Source organism: Oxyura jamaicensis, chromosome 2, assembly GCF_011077185.1.
Source record: "Oxyura jamaicensis isolate SHBP4307 breed ruddy duck chromosome 2, BPBGC_Ojam_1.0, whole genome shotgun sequence".
Lineage (NCBI taxonomy): Eukaryota > Metazoa > Chordata > Aves > Anseriformes > Anatidae > Oxyura > Oxyura jamaicensis.
In genome coordinates this window covers 106,226,855-106,244,401 of record NC_048894.1, presented here as the reverse complement: position 1 = coordinate 106,244,401, position 17,547 = coordinate 106,226,855, and the positions used below count along the sequence as shown (strand labels likewise).

The 17,547-nt window shown below is 36.9% G+C and overlaps 1 protein-coding gene across 3 annotated transcripts in view; it reads left to right on the top strand.

The window, feature by feature from the left end:
* The window catches only part of LPIN2 (lipin 2), a 43,857-nt gene that overhangs the window by 8,349 nt on the left and 17,961 nt on the right, over positions 1-17,547 (top strand). For 2 of the 3 annotated variants that reach the window (XM_035317179.1, XM_035317180.1), the window contains exons 2-5: positions 6,378-6,578; positions 9,097-9,192; positions 11,524-11,822; positions 15,740-15,847. In XM_035317179.1, the coding sequence (XP_035173070.1) occupies positions 6,387-6,578; positions 9,097-9,192; positions 11,524-11,822; positions 15,740-15,847 (695 nt within the window). In that variant the 5' untranslated portion in view covers positions 6,378-6,386. Of the gene's footprint in view, positions 1-353; positions 638-6,377; positions 6,579-9,096; positions 9,193-11,523; positions 11,823-15,739; positions 15,848-17,547 lie in introns of those variants that run through there. The other variant, XM_035317178.1, reaches the window with a different exon arrangement.

Sequence of the window (17,547 nt, the reverse complement as noted above, 5' to 3'; positions counted from 1 at the left end):
GTGAAGTCCTGAGTGGGGGGAACAGGCTCTTGGAGGGGCAAGTGGTGTTCTTGAACACAGTGTGCAACTGCCTGGGCTCGAACTTTGAATGCTGCCACAGTTGCTAAAGTCATAACAGTGGGCAAAAGTATCCAAGTGAGCCAATGTAGACTTTGTTTAAGAATCATTAACCAAATCCCTGTTTCTTTTCATGGGAGCTTCAGCTACGGCCATGTGACCAAACGTAACACAAGATCATTACCTATCAGAGCAAACATATGGCAAAGACTGTCTGTGTTCTTGCTTATCTCAGAGTGCAAGGGGGCTGTAACATTTCAAGCAAAGCCTATTGGTGAGGAAGTTTCTATGTGAGGTTTCTTAAAGAAGTGCTTCCTTTTTAATCTTGGTCTTGTGTGGGAAAGTACAGTGAGCGTTTACCTCTAAGAGAGCAAAAGTTTTGCATAGCTCTTCTACCCCTCTATGGAAGGAGAAGAAATGCTGATCCAACGTTCTGCTATGGCTGTGAACTTTGCATTTACCTGTACTGTGGAAAGTTAGTTTGTTTTCTGAGATGAATTTCTCAGAAAAGTATGATTTTGAAGATAACTTCAATAGAAATGTTGCTGCTGCCCATGGAAGGGTTCCTTCTGGAATCTTGGTGAGTTTGACATTTATTGCTAATTATGGGTTCGAATAGCATGATTATCTACAAAATCACCTACTTGTACCTTTCTGTGTGGAAGACTTGAGGTGGTTAACAAATTTGATTGGTTTTCCCCATTTTTCCCATGTAAACCCTCTGTTTACATGAGTGCTCTGTGCAGTATTAGGAACAATCCTAAACCGCAATTAAAACCTTACTTAGGAGGAAAGTTGGGTTTGTTCTGGTTGTTTGCTTGTTTTTGCCAAGTAGACCTTGTGCTACAGTGGTTGTTTTGTATGGTCTCAAAAAGCTTTTCCTCTGGTTAGGTAAAGCGCCTGCCTTGTAAATATATATGCATGCAAACATAGGCAAGGTGAGATAAACTGGAGGAAGCCAATGCTGTGCTTTTTATTTTGCTTTTCTACCTAATCTCTTGAAATACATGCAACTTCTTTACTGTTTACATCATTGCTATCTTTTCATCCTCTAGCTGCAGCTCAAAATAAATGGGATATAAGAATACCTATGCTCTTATAGGCTAAGATCTACACTTAACTAACTGTTCTTTTTGCTATGATATTTAAAATTCATGCCCTCTAAAGCTGTGTCTCTCTAGAGCCATCTGATAACTGTCTCTGAGTAACTTGTACTCTTCTTTTTCTGCTGTTGAACCAGGCAGTTGTAGTGTTCAGTCTGGGTGTGCCTGCATGAGAGGTGGTGCTCTTAAGAACACCAAAAAACAAACAAACAAAAAAATGGTTTGTCTTTGCTAAAGCAATATTCCAAATGCACGGGAAATGCATATTTGTCGGCAGTCTTTGGATTATATCGTGTTTGTATATGGGTATTCCTGAATGACATAAAAAGCTATTCAGGAAGACTTCTTGGTGTTTTCAGCAGCCCAAATAACATCTGTTAATGGTACATGGATATCATTCTTCCACTCAGGTTATACGAACGTAAGCATTTCCCAGTTCTTGAGCTCTTAAAATTTGGATGTCTATTGCGTAGAGTGTGTTAAATTCTTAATCTGAGGTGTAGTACAGTTTAATCATTTTTGAGAGCTATTTTATTCCTCATTCCTGTAGCATGAGGAGTTCAACCAACATATGCAGGGTTAGCGTAGCTGATTGGGGTATTTTATAGATGAGGGTAGGCAAATTTTATTTTGAGTTCTTGAATTTCTGAGGCAGCTAATTTCCTTTGCATTTACTTTTGTATGTCTTCCCTTCCTCTCTTACTCTCCCCGCCAGACAGTTTCAGTTTCTGCCTATTGCTGTGTAAAGGCTTCTTGCTGCAAAAATAATATTTTTATGTTTTAGGACAGTGTCTTTCAGGCCCTTTTCTCCATTCCACTTACAGTTCATTTCACTTAGTAATGTTAATATATTCAGCTGTATGAGTTCATGCAAGCTAGGTAGTATTGCTTAAACATTGAAAAATCAATCTCTCTGGAGCCCCAAGTCACAAAAAAGCTATTTTTCTGCTGTTAAGATCTTAGACATTGGAAGGTTTTTTAATTTGCTGTCTTAGAAGAATGAGTAGTAGTGAGCTGTAACAGAACTTCATCTTTGTGCAGAGTTCAGGAATTTGGCTGCCTCAGGTAGTATGTATGCTCCGGATATCAAAACAAATTTGAAAGCTAAACAAGATTGTGAAGTGTTACTGCATTGCCCTTTCTGAACTTGCCTTGTCCATCAAACATCTTGAATTGCAGACCTGGAAATTGTTTTTAGGTTGTTGTAGCAGGTTATGAAGGCATAATGCTCTTGGAGTCATGCTGCTTTCAGGGCAATGACACTTGAAAAAGGTTTACTAAGCTTGACATAACTAAGAATGTTATCTAGGAAATTCTTTATCTTGCTTCCTATTCTGTGATCTGAGGTATTTCTATTACATTAGCAAGAATTATTACAGGAACATTTTACATTATTGCTATCTGTAGTCAGATTCAGTGCTGCTTACCACAAATTCTCTAGCAACATACAACAAAATTCTAGGGAAAAAAAGATCTGGCCAGGGTTCCCTTGGCATTTGAGATAAATTAAACATGTTTCTCAGGCATGTGGTCACACTGTTTCTAATCAATCTCTTGTTTGCTTTAGTTTGAACCTTCTTAAATAACATGTTTGTCTTGCAAAGTGAACTGTTATGTTAAAAGCTGAACATCCTTTCTTCTTGCCTTTTTTTTTCGTTTTGAAAATATGTAACAATAAAGGTAGATTAGTGTTTTAAGTTCTGATAGAGATGTGTTTTGTGGTTGTTGTGTTTTTTTCTTCATGGCTATGCTTTTTGCAGCTGATGTCTTTCAATAATAAGTGCTCTGTGGCGAGGAAGCTGTTACTGTAGGGGCAGCAAGTGGCTTATCCCTGGAAGGTGCTTTGTAATCCTTATTTTACAAAAAGTGTCTCTCTAGGTCTCTCTTGGATGACTTCCATCCCAAAGCTACCAAAGTGCCACTGCTTCTGAGGTATGCAGCACCTATCTGGACTCTCTCTGGGTGGTCTTTAGGTCCCTTCCAGTCTGTACCTGTCTATGGTTAAGACTTGGACTATAAAAAGCTTCTTTGTAAACATTTTTGATACTCATTAGGTTCAAAAGTTCATAATTTTTTTCATACATGAGGGGTTATTCTGTTTGTGCAGTCGAAAAAGTTGTGCTGTGAGCTACACATCTATAAGTGAGATCTGTAGAAGAGGTAACCTTCCCTGCAGGAAAGTAAGCATGCGTGCACCAGGTGTGTGGTTTTAGTCTTTTGGGGGTGGTTTTCTGTGGTTAGGCAACATTGGTTACATGTCTGTGAGGACAACTATAATATCTACCATCTCAACTCAATTCTTAACAGCTGGAAATTCTGAGCTTTTAAATAGCCAGTACATAAATAATAGAGAATTCCTCACTTAGGCCTACTTCTCAGGTCCTGTTCATTGAAATGAAATACGGAATATATGGAAAATATGGAATGGATACTCTGTTAGGGATGGCTATTCCTGATTGTGCCAAACATCTAACAAATTCAGTCATCTTGGCGTCATGAAGTTGTTCTTCTATGTAAGCCAGTACTAGAGAGTCCTGGCCCTTGGAAGTGGCCGAAGTCTAGATGTAAATGGCTGTTAGAGAATTTCTCCTGTAGCTTAAATAAGGATTTACTGTCAAAGTAGGGGAGGGAGGAGTAACAGCTTAAAGAAATAAAATATATATATTTATAGAAACATAGCAGCCTTTCTGTCTTGGGTTGCAGCTCCATGGGACGCAGCAAATATTTCCCCTGTCAAACGAAAGATGTTCTGTTCCCTGCTACAGCCTTTTCTTGTAGCGCTGTGGTGTCTGCCTGGTGTTTGTCTTGTTCTTGTAAGCTGATCAGACTTCCTGAGTGAAGCACCCAGATGAAAACTGGGTGTGCTTCTTGCAAGCTGCAGGCAGCTTGCTTGGAGGGACTGGTGAGGAAAGGTTGAAGCACGGCCTCCCAGTCTTGCAAGTGAGCTGCTATTTTGTTAGCAAGCAATTTAACAGTTGCATGTGAAACTAATTGGAGGTGAAACTGATTTTTATTAATTGCTAATGTTAATAAGGAGGCCATTCTGCTAATTTCATTAGTCGCTCAATGACAGTCTCTTCTCATCTTTCTCAGCCATGTTGTGCACAAACTATAGGAGAAAATTCTATAGCATGTTACCTAGTGTGGTAATCCGGTGACTAATGCCAAAACAATTTTCAATCTAGATTGTCAAGACTCTATCTTTGCTTCTTAGCTTTGCTCTCCTTTTAAGGTTTCTGGAGAGGAATGGTGTTTGTTTTGTATTTTTAAATCTAAATATGATTAGCTAATGTGCATATGTTGGACTTGAAAAGCCCAGAAAGGGGAAAAATACTTACATAGCTGTGCTCTCTCTGAAAGTAGTTTGAGATTTCTTGCACGTTTACAGTTATATTGGTCCTGTTAGATGCCTACAGAATCGGTTCCTTTTGAATGAATGCAGTGCACCCCGTGTGACTCTAAAGCAGGCTTTGAAGGCTCAGAATGGAACTACTTGATGAATTACCCAGCCAAGGAAAGCAGTATCAGGAGGAAAAACTCTTGTAGTGTAATAGAGTTTTGTTTAGAGGCATTAAGGAAAATCTTAAACGTCATCTTGAATGGAATTTGAAACCCTGTTTGGAGGCTAATAAAAACAGATAAGCAAATAGACAAATTAATTTTGGATCTCTTTGAACAAATATTATCACCAAATAGATTTTTATAGTTTAAGCCCAGTTATAGGTTGCATTTGTGTGCTTTGCTTGTTTGCAGTGGCTCTTTGCTCTCTCTCCCAGTAGCATCTTCAACTTCAGAGTTGTGCATTCTCTTGGATGTACTTGAAATGGGTTTGCAGCAGTCCTTTTTTTTTTTTTTGGGGGGGGGGGGGGCAGACTAGAGAGGGCAGAATGAGGAAGGATTGCACTTAGTTCTCCATTAGAATGCTTTTTCCTCCTCTTTTGATTAAAGCTGAGATGTTCTTTGGACTTTGCTTCATAGTTCATGTTGTATTCTGAGTCTGGAAGACTTAGTCATTCAGAAGGTTGCTTACAATTTACAAATTAATCCTGATAGTGATTGTATGTGTTCTTTGCTTATCTTTGCATTTCACATTTCTTTCCAGCTTGACTAGAGAATAACCTTAATAACGTTAATCTTCTTTTCCTTTTATTCTGTCCTAAGTTTCCCCACTCTCATCGAGCAAGGGTATCTTAACCTACACTAAAAATGGTCTTTTCAGTTTCCTGATGTCAAGAGCGTAAACAACTGCAAAAAACTGCAAGAGACTTGTTTTCTCTTGACTGAAACTTTGTGAAACCTCTGTTGTTTACTGAGAGAACTCTTTACACGTAAAGTAAGTTGTTGCATGACTGCGTAAACTTGGTTAGGACTTGCTTTTACATATAAAAATGTATTTAGCATTTAGTGTTTATGCTTTGGATGTGATTTCTGTGGAAATAATGGTTAACTGGTAGGTTGCCCTCTAATTCCTGTAGATGAGAGGAATGCTCAAGACAAGACAATGGCAGTGCTTTTCAAAAAAGTTTCTACAACTCCATGTTTGGCTTGCAGAACCCACCTTTATGTTGCAAGAGTTCTTAGCATTTGTTTCATGACAGAATAAATTCACTGGTGTTTTGCTTCCCTTATATAAGGAAAAAAAAAATTATTTCCCATTTGTTTTTTCCCCAAGTCTTCTGGGTATCTTACATCTCCCAGTAAACCTTTTGATAATTTGATGTGACTTAGCCATTTTTTAAAACAGCACTGTGAAGGAAGAGTTGCACGCCATAGATTTTATATAACTTACCCTGATGCTTAAGGTTTTCTGCATCCTTAGGTATAGTTATCTCTATTTTCAATAGAGGATCAGTTTTATTAAATAGACAATCTTCAGAGAACAAATTTCTCTGAGCTTACCTGAGTAATTTAGCATCATTTGAATCTAGGCCTGTCAGGTTTTAAAATGACATAACTCAAGATTTACCTTAAAATACTAAATAACTGTATGTTCAAGTTAATCATAAGCTATTAAGAATGGTCTGGAGACTGGTAGTAATATGAAAATTGGCTCAAAATTCTGTTGACTCTTCAAGGCATTTTTGTAAAGCTTGTTACATTAAGCAGAGTAATTGATAAAATAATATAGCATATGTATTTTGATTTTTTTAGAAGAACTTTTTTTTTTAAAAAAAACTTTTTACTTTATTTAATTACCTTTTTTCTTTTCTTCCTTAGTCTCAGACTATGAACTACGTAGGACAACTTGCGGGACAAGTCCTGGTTACTGTGAAGGAACTGTACAAAGGCATTAACCAGGCTACCCTTTCAGGATGCATTGATGTCATTGTGGTCCGGCAGCAGGATGGCACATACCAGTGTTCTCCTTTTCACGTCCGATTTGGGAAGCTTGGTGTCTTGCGCTCCAAAGAAAAAGTGGTAAGTTCAGAAAGTGGGCCAAAACAAAGCTTTGAATACCAATGCATTTCCTTTTTTACACTTTCTTCATTTCCCAGCCCCCTACATATCCAGTTAGCAGCTTCATTAAGTGTACAGCAGATTCTTGTTACAGAGTGATAATTTTGGAATGCAAAACAGGACTTCCTGTGGTAATCTAAGGATTCTGCGAGAAAAAAATGCTGTTTAAAAAAAGTTTTGACAGCTCTTGAAGTTATCAAATAAAGAATAATACTAACTACAGGCACAGACACTTCGCGGTCTTAAAATATTTACATGGCTATTTATTTATATATTCAAGTATTCTGGGAAATAAATGCTTAATGAATTTAATGCATCCCTGATGCTGAAAGCAACTATTTTTGGAATGTCTGGGGGATAAATAGAGTATATCTCAAGGGTTGGTGACCTGTCATAAGTATTACTAGGGCTGCATCAATACGGGCATGGCCAGCAGGTGGAGGGAGGTGATTTTCCACTTCTGCTCTTCCGTTGTGTGGCCCCACTTGGAGCCCTGCATCCAGGTCTGGGGCCCCAGCACAAGAAGGATGATAGCATGTTAGAGCAGGTCCAGAGGAGGGCAATGAGGATGATCAGAGGGGCTGGAGCACCTGTCCTATGAAGGAAGGCTGAGAGGGTTGCAGCTGATCAGCCTGGGGAAGAGAAGGCTACAGGGAGACCTCATTGCAGCTTTTTAATACTTAAAGGGGACTTATAAAAAAAAAAAAAAAGTGGAGAGTGACTTTTTGCTCAGGCAGACAATGACAGGACAAGGGGGGGTGGTCTTAAACTAAAAGAGGGGGGATTTAGATTAGACGTTTGGAGGAAATTTTTCACTCGGGGTGGTGAGGCACTGGCACAGGTTACCCAGGGAAGCTGTGGGTGCCCCATCCCTGGAGGTGTTCAAGGCCAGGCTGGATGGGGCTTTGGGCAACCTGGTCTGGTGGGAGGTATCCCTGCCCACAGCAGGGTTATTGGAACTAATTTTCTTTAATTATTTTCCTTCTTTTCTAACTCATCTTTTGAGGTCCCTTCCAGCCCAAACCATTCTATGATTATCTTTGTTTTATATTGACACGTAGTAGAAAATGCAATAGTTAGTATCTACAAGCAAATAAAAATTGGAAATTAAATTTTATTCACTGGTGGCCTTATTAGAAAGAGTTGGACCCAGTGCAATTCCCTATCTGGCTGGTCTGAGACTGACTGTGGTGCTGCCATCCCTTTGCCTAGCCATTAGTAATCATGTACTTAGGGAGTGAGCTGGATTGGGTTGTTAATTTGATTTAAAATGAATCTATTGTGGGGGGGGAGTTTACATCCTTGTAAGAATGGTAAGTACTCCCAGGAGGGAGTACTGTGTATGACAGTATTGCCTGTGGGTGTGTTACCGAAGGGTGGATTGATTTAAACAGATCATAAAACTTCAGGACTATATACAGCTATTCTAAGAAGTGAAATAACACTGCAGGAAACTACCCTTACCTTTATATTTTTGTTGTAAAAGGAGAAAGAAGTGCTGCTAAAAGAGCAATTATGTTTTGGGCAGTTTTTTGTTAATGGTATGGTCATACTCAGAGTTGCATGCATTAAGGTTTGCGCTTATCATAACACAGGCTATCGGCAGTTTTCCTGTTTCTTTTTTTGTTTCATTTTGATTTCCCATTTGCTAATGTTTTCTTAATGAGCACACTGCTGAAAAAAGTTGATTTTATTTTTTTCCTTAACAGTTCTGCAACAAATTATATCATGAACGCTTTTTCAGCAAGGTATAAGAGAGGTGATACAGATGAACTTTAAATGTCTAATGTCTGTAGAGCAAGTGAGATACACACACAGTAGGAGTTATTTGAAACTGAGCTTGATAAATGTCATAAAGTACCTTTCAATGAGTCTAAAAACATTTTCCCTCTTGCAAAAGCACTATGCTTGCAAAAGAATTGTGGTACGATATCGTATTTCCATAATCTCATGAGAAGAAAAATCTAAAACAACAGTACCTGAGTAACAGAAATAATTGTGGGAAATCTGTCGTATTGGAAGCATGGGGTTAAGGTTCATTCTCAGAAAAAAATACTGCCTTCAGGAGGCTTCCAGTTTTCTATCTTGAACTTCTGGTTTTCGTGACTGGTTTGTACTAGGCCCCAATTCAGTCTGAGCTTTAAGTATGTGAATAGTCTCAGTTGATCAGCATTCTTCCAGGAAAGAAAGACTAGATCAGTGCTTATTTATGCTTCTAGCTCTCTAAATCAAGTGAGCAAGATTTAGTCATCAGATGTTTTCAGCTTTTCTTCTAGGTTTTGGGATCTCTACTAATAGCCTGATATATTTTCAGTTAACAAAATAAAGACCATTATAATAAACTTCTTTCAGAAAGCAGAGGAGGGAGAGAGTGATGATTATGCAATGGAACAAAGTTTATTATCAGAGATGAGCAAGACTCATGGTCAGTGCTTTTCCCTGTGATTAATTATTCATGTTAAATCGTCTCTTTCCACAGATCGATATAGAAATTAATGGTGATGCTGTTGATCTTCATATGAAACTGGGTGACAATGGAGAAGCTTTCTTTGTACAAGAAACTGAGGAGGAAAATGTAAGAGCTTTGTGCTTTATGATGGCTACATTTGCTGTGTTAACAGTAATGTGTTGAGAATGTTTAAGGTAGTAGTGTCAATATGGTAACTCCTGAAAGCTAGATTTTCGTGACTGACTCTTACATCACTTTCATGTGCTGCCAAGGTGCTTGGTATTTCATAGAGTTATGCTACCAGTGATAATGAAGTAACTAGTTGATTATTACCATTAGAGCATTATTTGAAGTTTACTTTGTTTTAGTATATTCATTCTTGTTATACAGATTATAACTGCAATTATACAGATTGCAATATCTTATAATCGCATTTTGTCATATTCTTATAGCTTGCATTACAATCTCCGTACTAATGAAGGTTGATTAATTTGGCATATTTTTTCTTACAATTTTTAGCATACTTTTTCAACAATTTTATTTATTCAACTTTCACCAGTTAGCAATAGCTGCTTTAACTTGAGAATTCTTCTTGTATTAGAAAGCAGTAATTAATGTCCCCAGGCATTTTCCAATGGGAAGATAATGAGCTTCTGAAAAAAAAATAAATTAGGAATAATATTTCATTTTTAGTCCAGTTTTCTAAGGGTGTGGAACCTGTGTAATTGCCATATTTTTCAGTATAGAGCTTTGGTTTTGATCGCTTCTACATCAGGAAGGATGTTCAGCAGGATAAAAGGAAAGGAATTTTAAAAATAAAAATCCAAAAGGTTTAATGAAAATAGAGGAGAAAGGGGAAAAAATTGTCTCAGCAAAGTAAAGGATGAAGTGTGTGTATTCACTGTTGCTACTAGGAATCAGTCTTTCAAGGAAATGCGCTTGATCCTCTTACTAGCTTATGACGGTGCTTGTTTACTGTGAGGGAATGGAGAAAGCACTCGTTTCAAAAGGAGATAAATATTACTTTAAGTGGAAGAAGAAAATAAGCATTTAGACTAGTGCCCTAAATGATAAGTTGGGGTAGGAATTAATAATATTTAAGAGAAAGCAAGTATGAGTTCTGTTGTAACATTCACAATGAGTAAAATCAAAACTGAAAGTGCTTCTATAGCTGCAGGTTGTTAGCCATTGATGGGAACTGATCAGTCTTAAGATTTTCAGAAAGCAAGGGTGACTACCACTAACTATGTATATTAACTTAGAACAGAAGTTGTATGTAACTTAGAAGTCCCTTACCTGTGCATAATGTGTTCTGAAAAGCTGGTAGTTCATGCTGAAACTATAGATGGAGTTAGGTAAGAAGCAGCGGATTGAGTTATTTCTAGTGCTCACAGATGCTTTCTTCTCTGGATTTCTGCTGCTGGTCAACATTTCCTTGTGGTAACTTCTTGAAGCTGTGTTTATGCTAAAGCTCTCATCAGAGTTCTCAATGAATTTGGAAAGGCTCTTTCAAGTGGTCAGTCTTTGCTGTTTTCAGAACTTGATATTCAGAAGAAACATCATACACAGGCACTGAGATTTAGTTCTATTGCCACCATTAATTTGAGCCCATAACTTTTTCTTTTTCCCCCTCCATGGAAATTCCGTTATCTTCTCTTTTTGTTCACCGCATATCTGTTCCTTTACAGTGTATTTCTTTCAGTCTAGGTCTTGATATGTTTTAGCTTGTTGTTCTGATGTAAACACACACACCCAGTGGTTGATTGGTAAAGCTTTTTCTTCATCTGGATTGTTGCTTCTGTAATTAATTGAGGGTTGGTGCTGGTTTTGGTTTTGGCCTTTTTTTAAAAAAAAAAAATGAGTAAATTATAGTTAAGTTTATCTTTCTGGAAGATACTTTATGTAAACAGTGTCTGACATGAATGACAAGACTTGAAAGCATCCTCAGTTTTGTGGATAACACAGAAATGGGAGGAGACTTCAACTCAACGTGGCCATGGATATCCTAACCTAAGGCCCTACTTTCAACAGAAGATTGAACCAGATAATGTCCAGATATCCCTTCCAACCTTTCTGTAATCCAACCTTCCAACACCTTTCTATGAATCTGTTTCAAAATAAGTAGGTAACATTAGGTTTAATTGGCCTGGTTTTAGTAATGCATTTGCTAAGTACGGATAGAACTGTCGTGACTGATTATTTGTTTTGCTATCAAAATCAAATATGTGTGTGCCTTAAAACTGTAATAATATTAACATTCATTTATCTGAACTTTCTGTAATCCTTCCAGTGAACTTCCTTTCTGGATATCAGCCTGTTCTATCTCTGGGCTATTGTATGGTTTCATGTCTAAAAATAGATATAAGAATTAGACTAGGCCATAATTAATCCTGTATGCACATAACAAAATTGTTTTTTTTTTTTAAAAGTTTGTGCTTTATTTTCTTTTTGGTTTAGGAAAAAGTTCCTGCATATTTGGCAACATCTCCAATACCCACTGAAGACCAGTTTTTTAAAGACAGTGACAATCATTTGAAATCAGGTGAAAATGAGAGGATATGTGCAAACTCAGAAATTCCACACTCTGTGGAACCAGAGACTGTATTCACCCCAGGTTCTGTGAAAAAGAAAAAAAGAAGAAGAAAGAAATACAAGCAAGATACTAGGAAGGAAGATCAAATGTCTTCTACTGGGACAGAAGAGATTTTTGAAATGGAAATAAGCTCAGATGATGAGAAAAGTGTTCAACCCCTAAGGTAAACTATCAAATATTTGCTGAGTGCTTTTACTGGTATTACTGAACTTCTTAAAAGTGACTTGTGCCTTTCCTCTATGCAAGTAAAGTCTAAGTTTCAATAGGCTGTAGGAAGGCTCTCATTAAACAAACAAAATCCCAAACTGTTACCTTCCATACTCTTAGAGTCATTCAAGTTTGGCCATTTTGTTGTAAACATGAAATCCATTTAAGTCCATTCTCATAAAGAAGGTTTGTCCTGAACTGTTGTGTAACTTCTTTGAGGCAGGGTGGTCCAGTAGTGTTTGGAAACCTGTAAGTAAACTCCGGTGTGGAATGTCTCTAGTACACTGCATCTGACTCCTCTTGTAACTTGAAGTTTACTTCAGTAACTAAAAACTACAAAAATTAACACTCCTTTGCATTAATAAAGAGAACTCTCTGCATATGTGTAGTTGTGGCGGGGAATAATCAGCCCTATATGTTGAAGTGGATAAACTATTAGTAAACTGGAGCTTGCAGTAAAGTTATAACACGTACTAAGAAATGTTAGGAGCTTATATGAACAATTTGAAGGATTATGGTCTTAAAAGAAAGCTATCAAGCATTTAAACATTTAAAATCCAGGAAAAGCCTACTCAACAGGGTTTCATGGAAATTTCGTAGGCTGCTGAATGAAAGAAGTGAAGTTAGTTTTTAAACAGAGCTCAGTGCTTTATTGGACAACTTCACTGGTAAATGTAGTATGAATAAATTCTATATCTGATCTGGGAAATGGAAGAATGCTTTGGTATAAGAATAAAATGTAAATGAAAAAATCTTTCCTTCAGTATGGGTCTTCAGGGGAGTCTCAAGCTTAATAAGTAGCAGTCAAAAAGATCAGTGCAAAAGAAGAACATGAGTCTCTGAGTGATATCACACCTATGCCCAGTAAAACACAACAAAATTTGGAATTTAAAGTGTTTTCTAGAGTATCTGTTGTATTACTATTTCATTTGTCTTCATTTTCATTGTCATGCTTATGTCAAAGAATTTTCATTTAGATACTGCTCTGTTGAAGACAAAGATTTGGTATTTCATTTGGCTTGATTTTTTTCTGCTTTTTTTGTTGTTGTTTTTACTTTCTTCCTACTTTAAGAAAAGCAAGATTTTTAATCAGGCTTCAGTGCAAGAGCATTAAGACAACAGTGTCTCATCATGGTGAAAACATCAAAAATCAAAATAACCATAAAGTATAGGAAGAAAGCGAATACACCCTGTGAATGATTTAGTCTTCATTTAATAAGTCATTGCAGATGATAATAAATCATTGCAAAATTCATTTTCTGTCATTGCAAATTTAGGATGTTGCATCAATAGCGGTCAATTTCAACAAGTGTTCAGAATTCAAATTAACAGTCTAGTGAATATCATAACATGATGAGAGATTAGTAAAAATTTGCAGGTTTGACTGAAATGTCTTGTCTAGTCATAGCGAAACAACCAATAGTGTTTCCATAAAGGTTACCCCAGTTTTATTTCTGTACCGTCTAGAATGAAGGATTGAAAAGGCTTTTATTTATAAAACAGAATACTTTTAATAACAAAAATGGCAGTAGAAATGCCTTCTCAGTGTTGTGATGTTAAAGGAAGGTGACTTTATAAAAAAGGAATGCTGTTTTTGTATGAATGATCATTAAGTGCCGGACTGAAAAATTAAATTGTCTCGGGGCTTCAATTACTACAGTAAGTTCATGGCTATGTATCTATTAGTGAAGTTCATGGATGATCATTCCAGTGGCCTACCAAGGCAGGAAATAAAATGATTTGCAATAAGCGTACAAAGTTTCTTTCCCAGCTGAAGATATGGTTGTAGAAAAACATTCATAAGGTTTCTGTGCACACACATCCTGTGGGGATGTAAGGTGATATCAGTAGGTTTTAAGTGTTTTATGGCCCTGTGTGATATCCATAAATGCCTGGTACTGAAAAAAAACCTCTATAAAGAAATAGAACCTTAAACTGCTATTAGACATATCTTCAGATTGCAGAGTGACACTGAGAAAGGAAAAGGGAGGGTGGAGTTCCAACAGGAAGGTCAAAAATTCAGCCATAGGTACCAGTACATCATGTCTTACCTAGTTCTTTCCTTACAGAGTGGTAAACAAGCTGTTTCCTGTTCCTCGGGAAAATTCAGAATCTGTTTCCACATGTTTATGCGACTTATTTTAAAATATCCTTTATCTCTTCTAGTTATGCTGGTATGCTGTAGATTTAGTTATGTTACAAATGCTTGAATAATCTAAAATACCAGCAGGACTGAGATTAGTGTATATGCTCAGTAACAGAGGGCGTTTTCTTCTAGTACTAAGGGTGTTGCATTGTGTCTGCCCTGGGTCATGCTGCATGGCTGCTCCCAAGCCTGTAAAATAGAAATGATTTTTGCTTTCGATCCACGCAATTTGTCTGTGCTTTCAGGAAGGCAATAAATGTACGTTAACCTTCTGGAGCATTCTAACGTAATGCAGTTAAATGACTCTCGTTGGTTTCTTAAACCAGCCATGCAGTGCCTCAAGCTGGAAGAAGTTACCTGTTTCTAAAATCTTAACTATTTAGATCCTATATAAAATGGGTATATATGAGAGGAAGTGGTAGCAGTCTTTATGAACATTGCAAAATAAATAGTTTGGAATTAATAGTAAATTCAGATGTTATAAATCAGTATAAACTGATCTAATATTAATTCTCCCCTCTTATTTTCAGTGATCTTCAACTGTGTTTGTTATTTTTAACCTTAGAGATGAGACTTATTCACTTAGAGTTTTTTGTTTGTTTGTTTGTTTTTGTGCTTCATGTGAACTCATTTGGTGGCTAATTCCTGGTGAATAAAACCTGTTTAGTACCACCTACTTGTCATCTTGCTCACCCTCTGAAGTCAAAACACTGAGGACACCTCTGTAATAGTTTTCTAGTGTGCTTTTGTTAATACTGTTATAACATCTTTTGCCTGTTTTTAGATATGTATCACTGAATAAAATAGTATGAAACTTTTCTATCACAGCTTGGTTTATGAGTACAAAGGTGTGTACAAAAGTCTTTGCAGCTATAATATCAAGCCAAGCTTTCATCATCAGGACTCTCATTTCATAAGAATAATAATAACCAGTATTAAGATACATTTCTAAGTTCAGTATTTAAGAGTCTAGACTCTTCCAAATGAAAGACTTGCTCAAATGAGAGATCACTGTAACTGTTTACAGCCTAAGTAAACTGCAGTATTAATTAAATGTGTAAAATCAAAGTATTTATGCATTTTAATACATGGTGTTAAAATCTTTTCTATGTCCATAAGATAAATTAGCATTAGCATTCCAAAAGAGGTTCAGTGCAAGCATGCTGCTAATGGAGGAAATATTTCTTCTTTTTGTCATAATAATGTCTTAAAATAACTTCTTGCATTTTACGCTGAAGTTACAGGCTCATCTTATTTGTATCATTTGCACTGTGTAGCCACGATGCAAACTTGCGGATGAATTGTGTGGCCAGTAGCTGCCCCTACTTTCTTAATTTGTGAAATGTGCAATCTTAAAACAGGTTGTCAAACTACTTTTTCTATTTAACTTCTTCAGTGATTCTGAAGTGAGGGTTATGGGTTCAGCTTTAGGTTTTGGTAGCATTAGCTGGCTGTAGAGTGATATCACTTAAATTACTGTGAATTTCTAGTTCAGTATTAACTTACACGGTATCAGAAACCTTTTAAACTTGTAATATTTCAAAGCATTTGTTTTTATAATAACGAACATGTTTACAGGTGTGCTGCAAACAATGAATTCTTTAACCTCTACACTTCTTCCTTTAGATCTTGGATTTTTAATAGCATGTAAAGTCACTTTTCTAGCTGAAGTAGTAATGCAGATTTCTTATAGTTGACTTGTTAAATGTCTCATGTTATTTCTGCAGAGGATCCTCAAATTCATCACCAAAAGGCGAAGAACAAAAAGAATCTTTGATTTATCACTCAAAGGATCATTACCCCTTATCTGACGGAGACTGGTCACCTCTGGATAAGTAAGTCACTTTGTAATGTCATTGTGCATATAAAGGTGAATGGATTATAATAAATGTGCCTTTTTATATATATTTTTTTATTTCTTGATCCGTAATACTATCCAACTTGTCTAAGTTCTGTGATAACAAATGTAGCATGATCTGCTTATTTGGAACTTCGGGAACTTTCCACTCTATGTGTCAAACCAAATTTGTGTCTTTTTTCCTCAAATGAACAAAATGTTCTTGCTCAAATTCACTATCAAAGAAACAAAATACAATTAATAAGATTTTGTTGAGAAAGGTATGTAAAGTTCCTGTGTTCCCCATGACTCACCTTAGCATAAGTAACCTTTGATATGCCATAAGGCAGAAGCATTGGGTATGTAAGTTAGAACTTGTGAGGTGCAAATTACTTGAGGTAAAGGCTTGAATCATTGCAGTGCAGAACAGAGGATTTGCTAGTTACTGGAGCGCTAACCCAGAGATACCAGAAGCACTATCTGATGATTGTGGATTCTTACAAATTGCATGATAAGGCTCACCAGTCAATTTTCAGTTAGTGACTAGGACATTTATGTTTATAAACCCAAGCTCTTTGGTTTATGATGTTTAAGCTCTTATGTTCTACTTGCATTCACTTTCTAGCCTTTTCAAGACTCATGCTTCCAAAGTTTGGCTTTACCACTCTAACACTAATCTCTATTAGCGTAAGTAGATGCAGTCCTTGAGGTGAATTTTACCTGAACACTGAGCATAGGGAAGGGCATGTATGTAGCACATAGCATGTTGATCAGAATCTTAATTTATGTCAACTCTTTGGTGAGTGTCTAGCTTTACTGCTTTTCAGTTTGAGGAGTCTACCTCACAGCAGATACATTCGTGGTGTCAGGGAGGATTACTGGTCAGGCCTGTGTGATGGCCATTTTCGCATTTTTAGCTGCTCAGTGTACCAGGTGCCTATTTTTCTGTACCAATACAGCATAATATAGATTAAGCTTCATAAAATACTTAAAAAATAATCTCCCTGCGTTGGGTGTCTTCCAGGGCCATGGCCTCAGTAAGTCTGAATACACCACACCATGCTTGGTGCCTGCTAATTCCCCAGTTCCCCCAGTCATAGCTTGTTAATGAACAGAAGCCTCTCAGAAGCAGTTGGACAGGAAATCACTTTATTGTTCCTTTTTATGTTTTGGGCTGACATCCACATCCTCAATTGTGCTTAATAAGATGTAGTGTTCAAATGTTCCCTAAAGGTTTGTGGTTGAAAAGTATCCACAGTGTTTGACCCTGAATGATACACTGCCACATGGATTATATTATCTAGTTAATTGTAACATTAAGTCCTTCATCAAGACAGGCTGGTACTTCTTTTCAGTTTATTGAACTCTAGCTAACATAGACTACCAGATTGTATCTAGGAGACAAGATCCATCTCTTTCTTCTTGTTTACGTGTTTATTAGGATAGTCTTCTATAGCAACTTGTCTGTGAGTTTTGTGAGATGCCTGGGCTGTCTTTCTTTTTCTTTGTTTAACAAGAAGCTATCTAGTAACAAAGAAATTGCCAATTTTCGTTTCCCTTTTTTCGGGGGTGTCGGGAAAATCTATCAGGGAAAAGGGAAGTTTTACATTGAATTATTTCTACTGAGCCACCAGAGAAAGATTCTTTAATGCATATATTGTACAGTGAAAGAAATTAGAGGTTATAAACTCTTTTTTT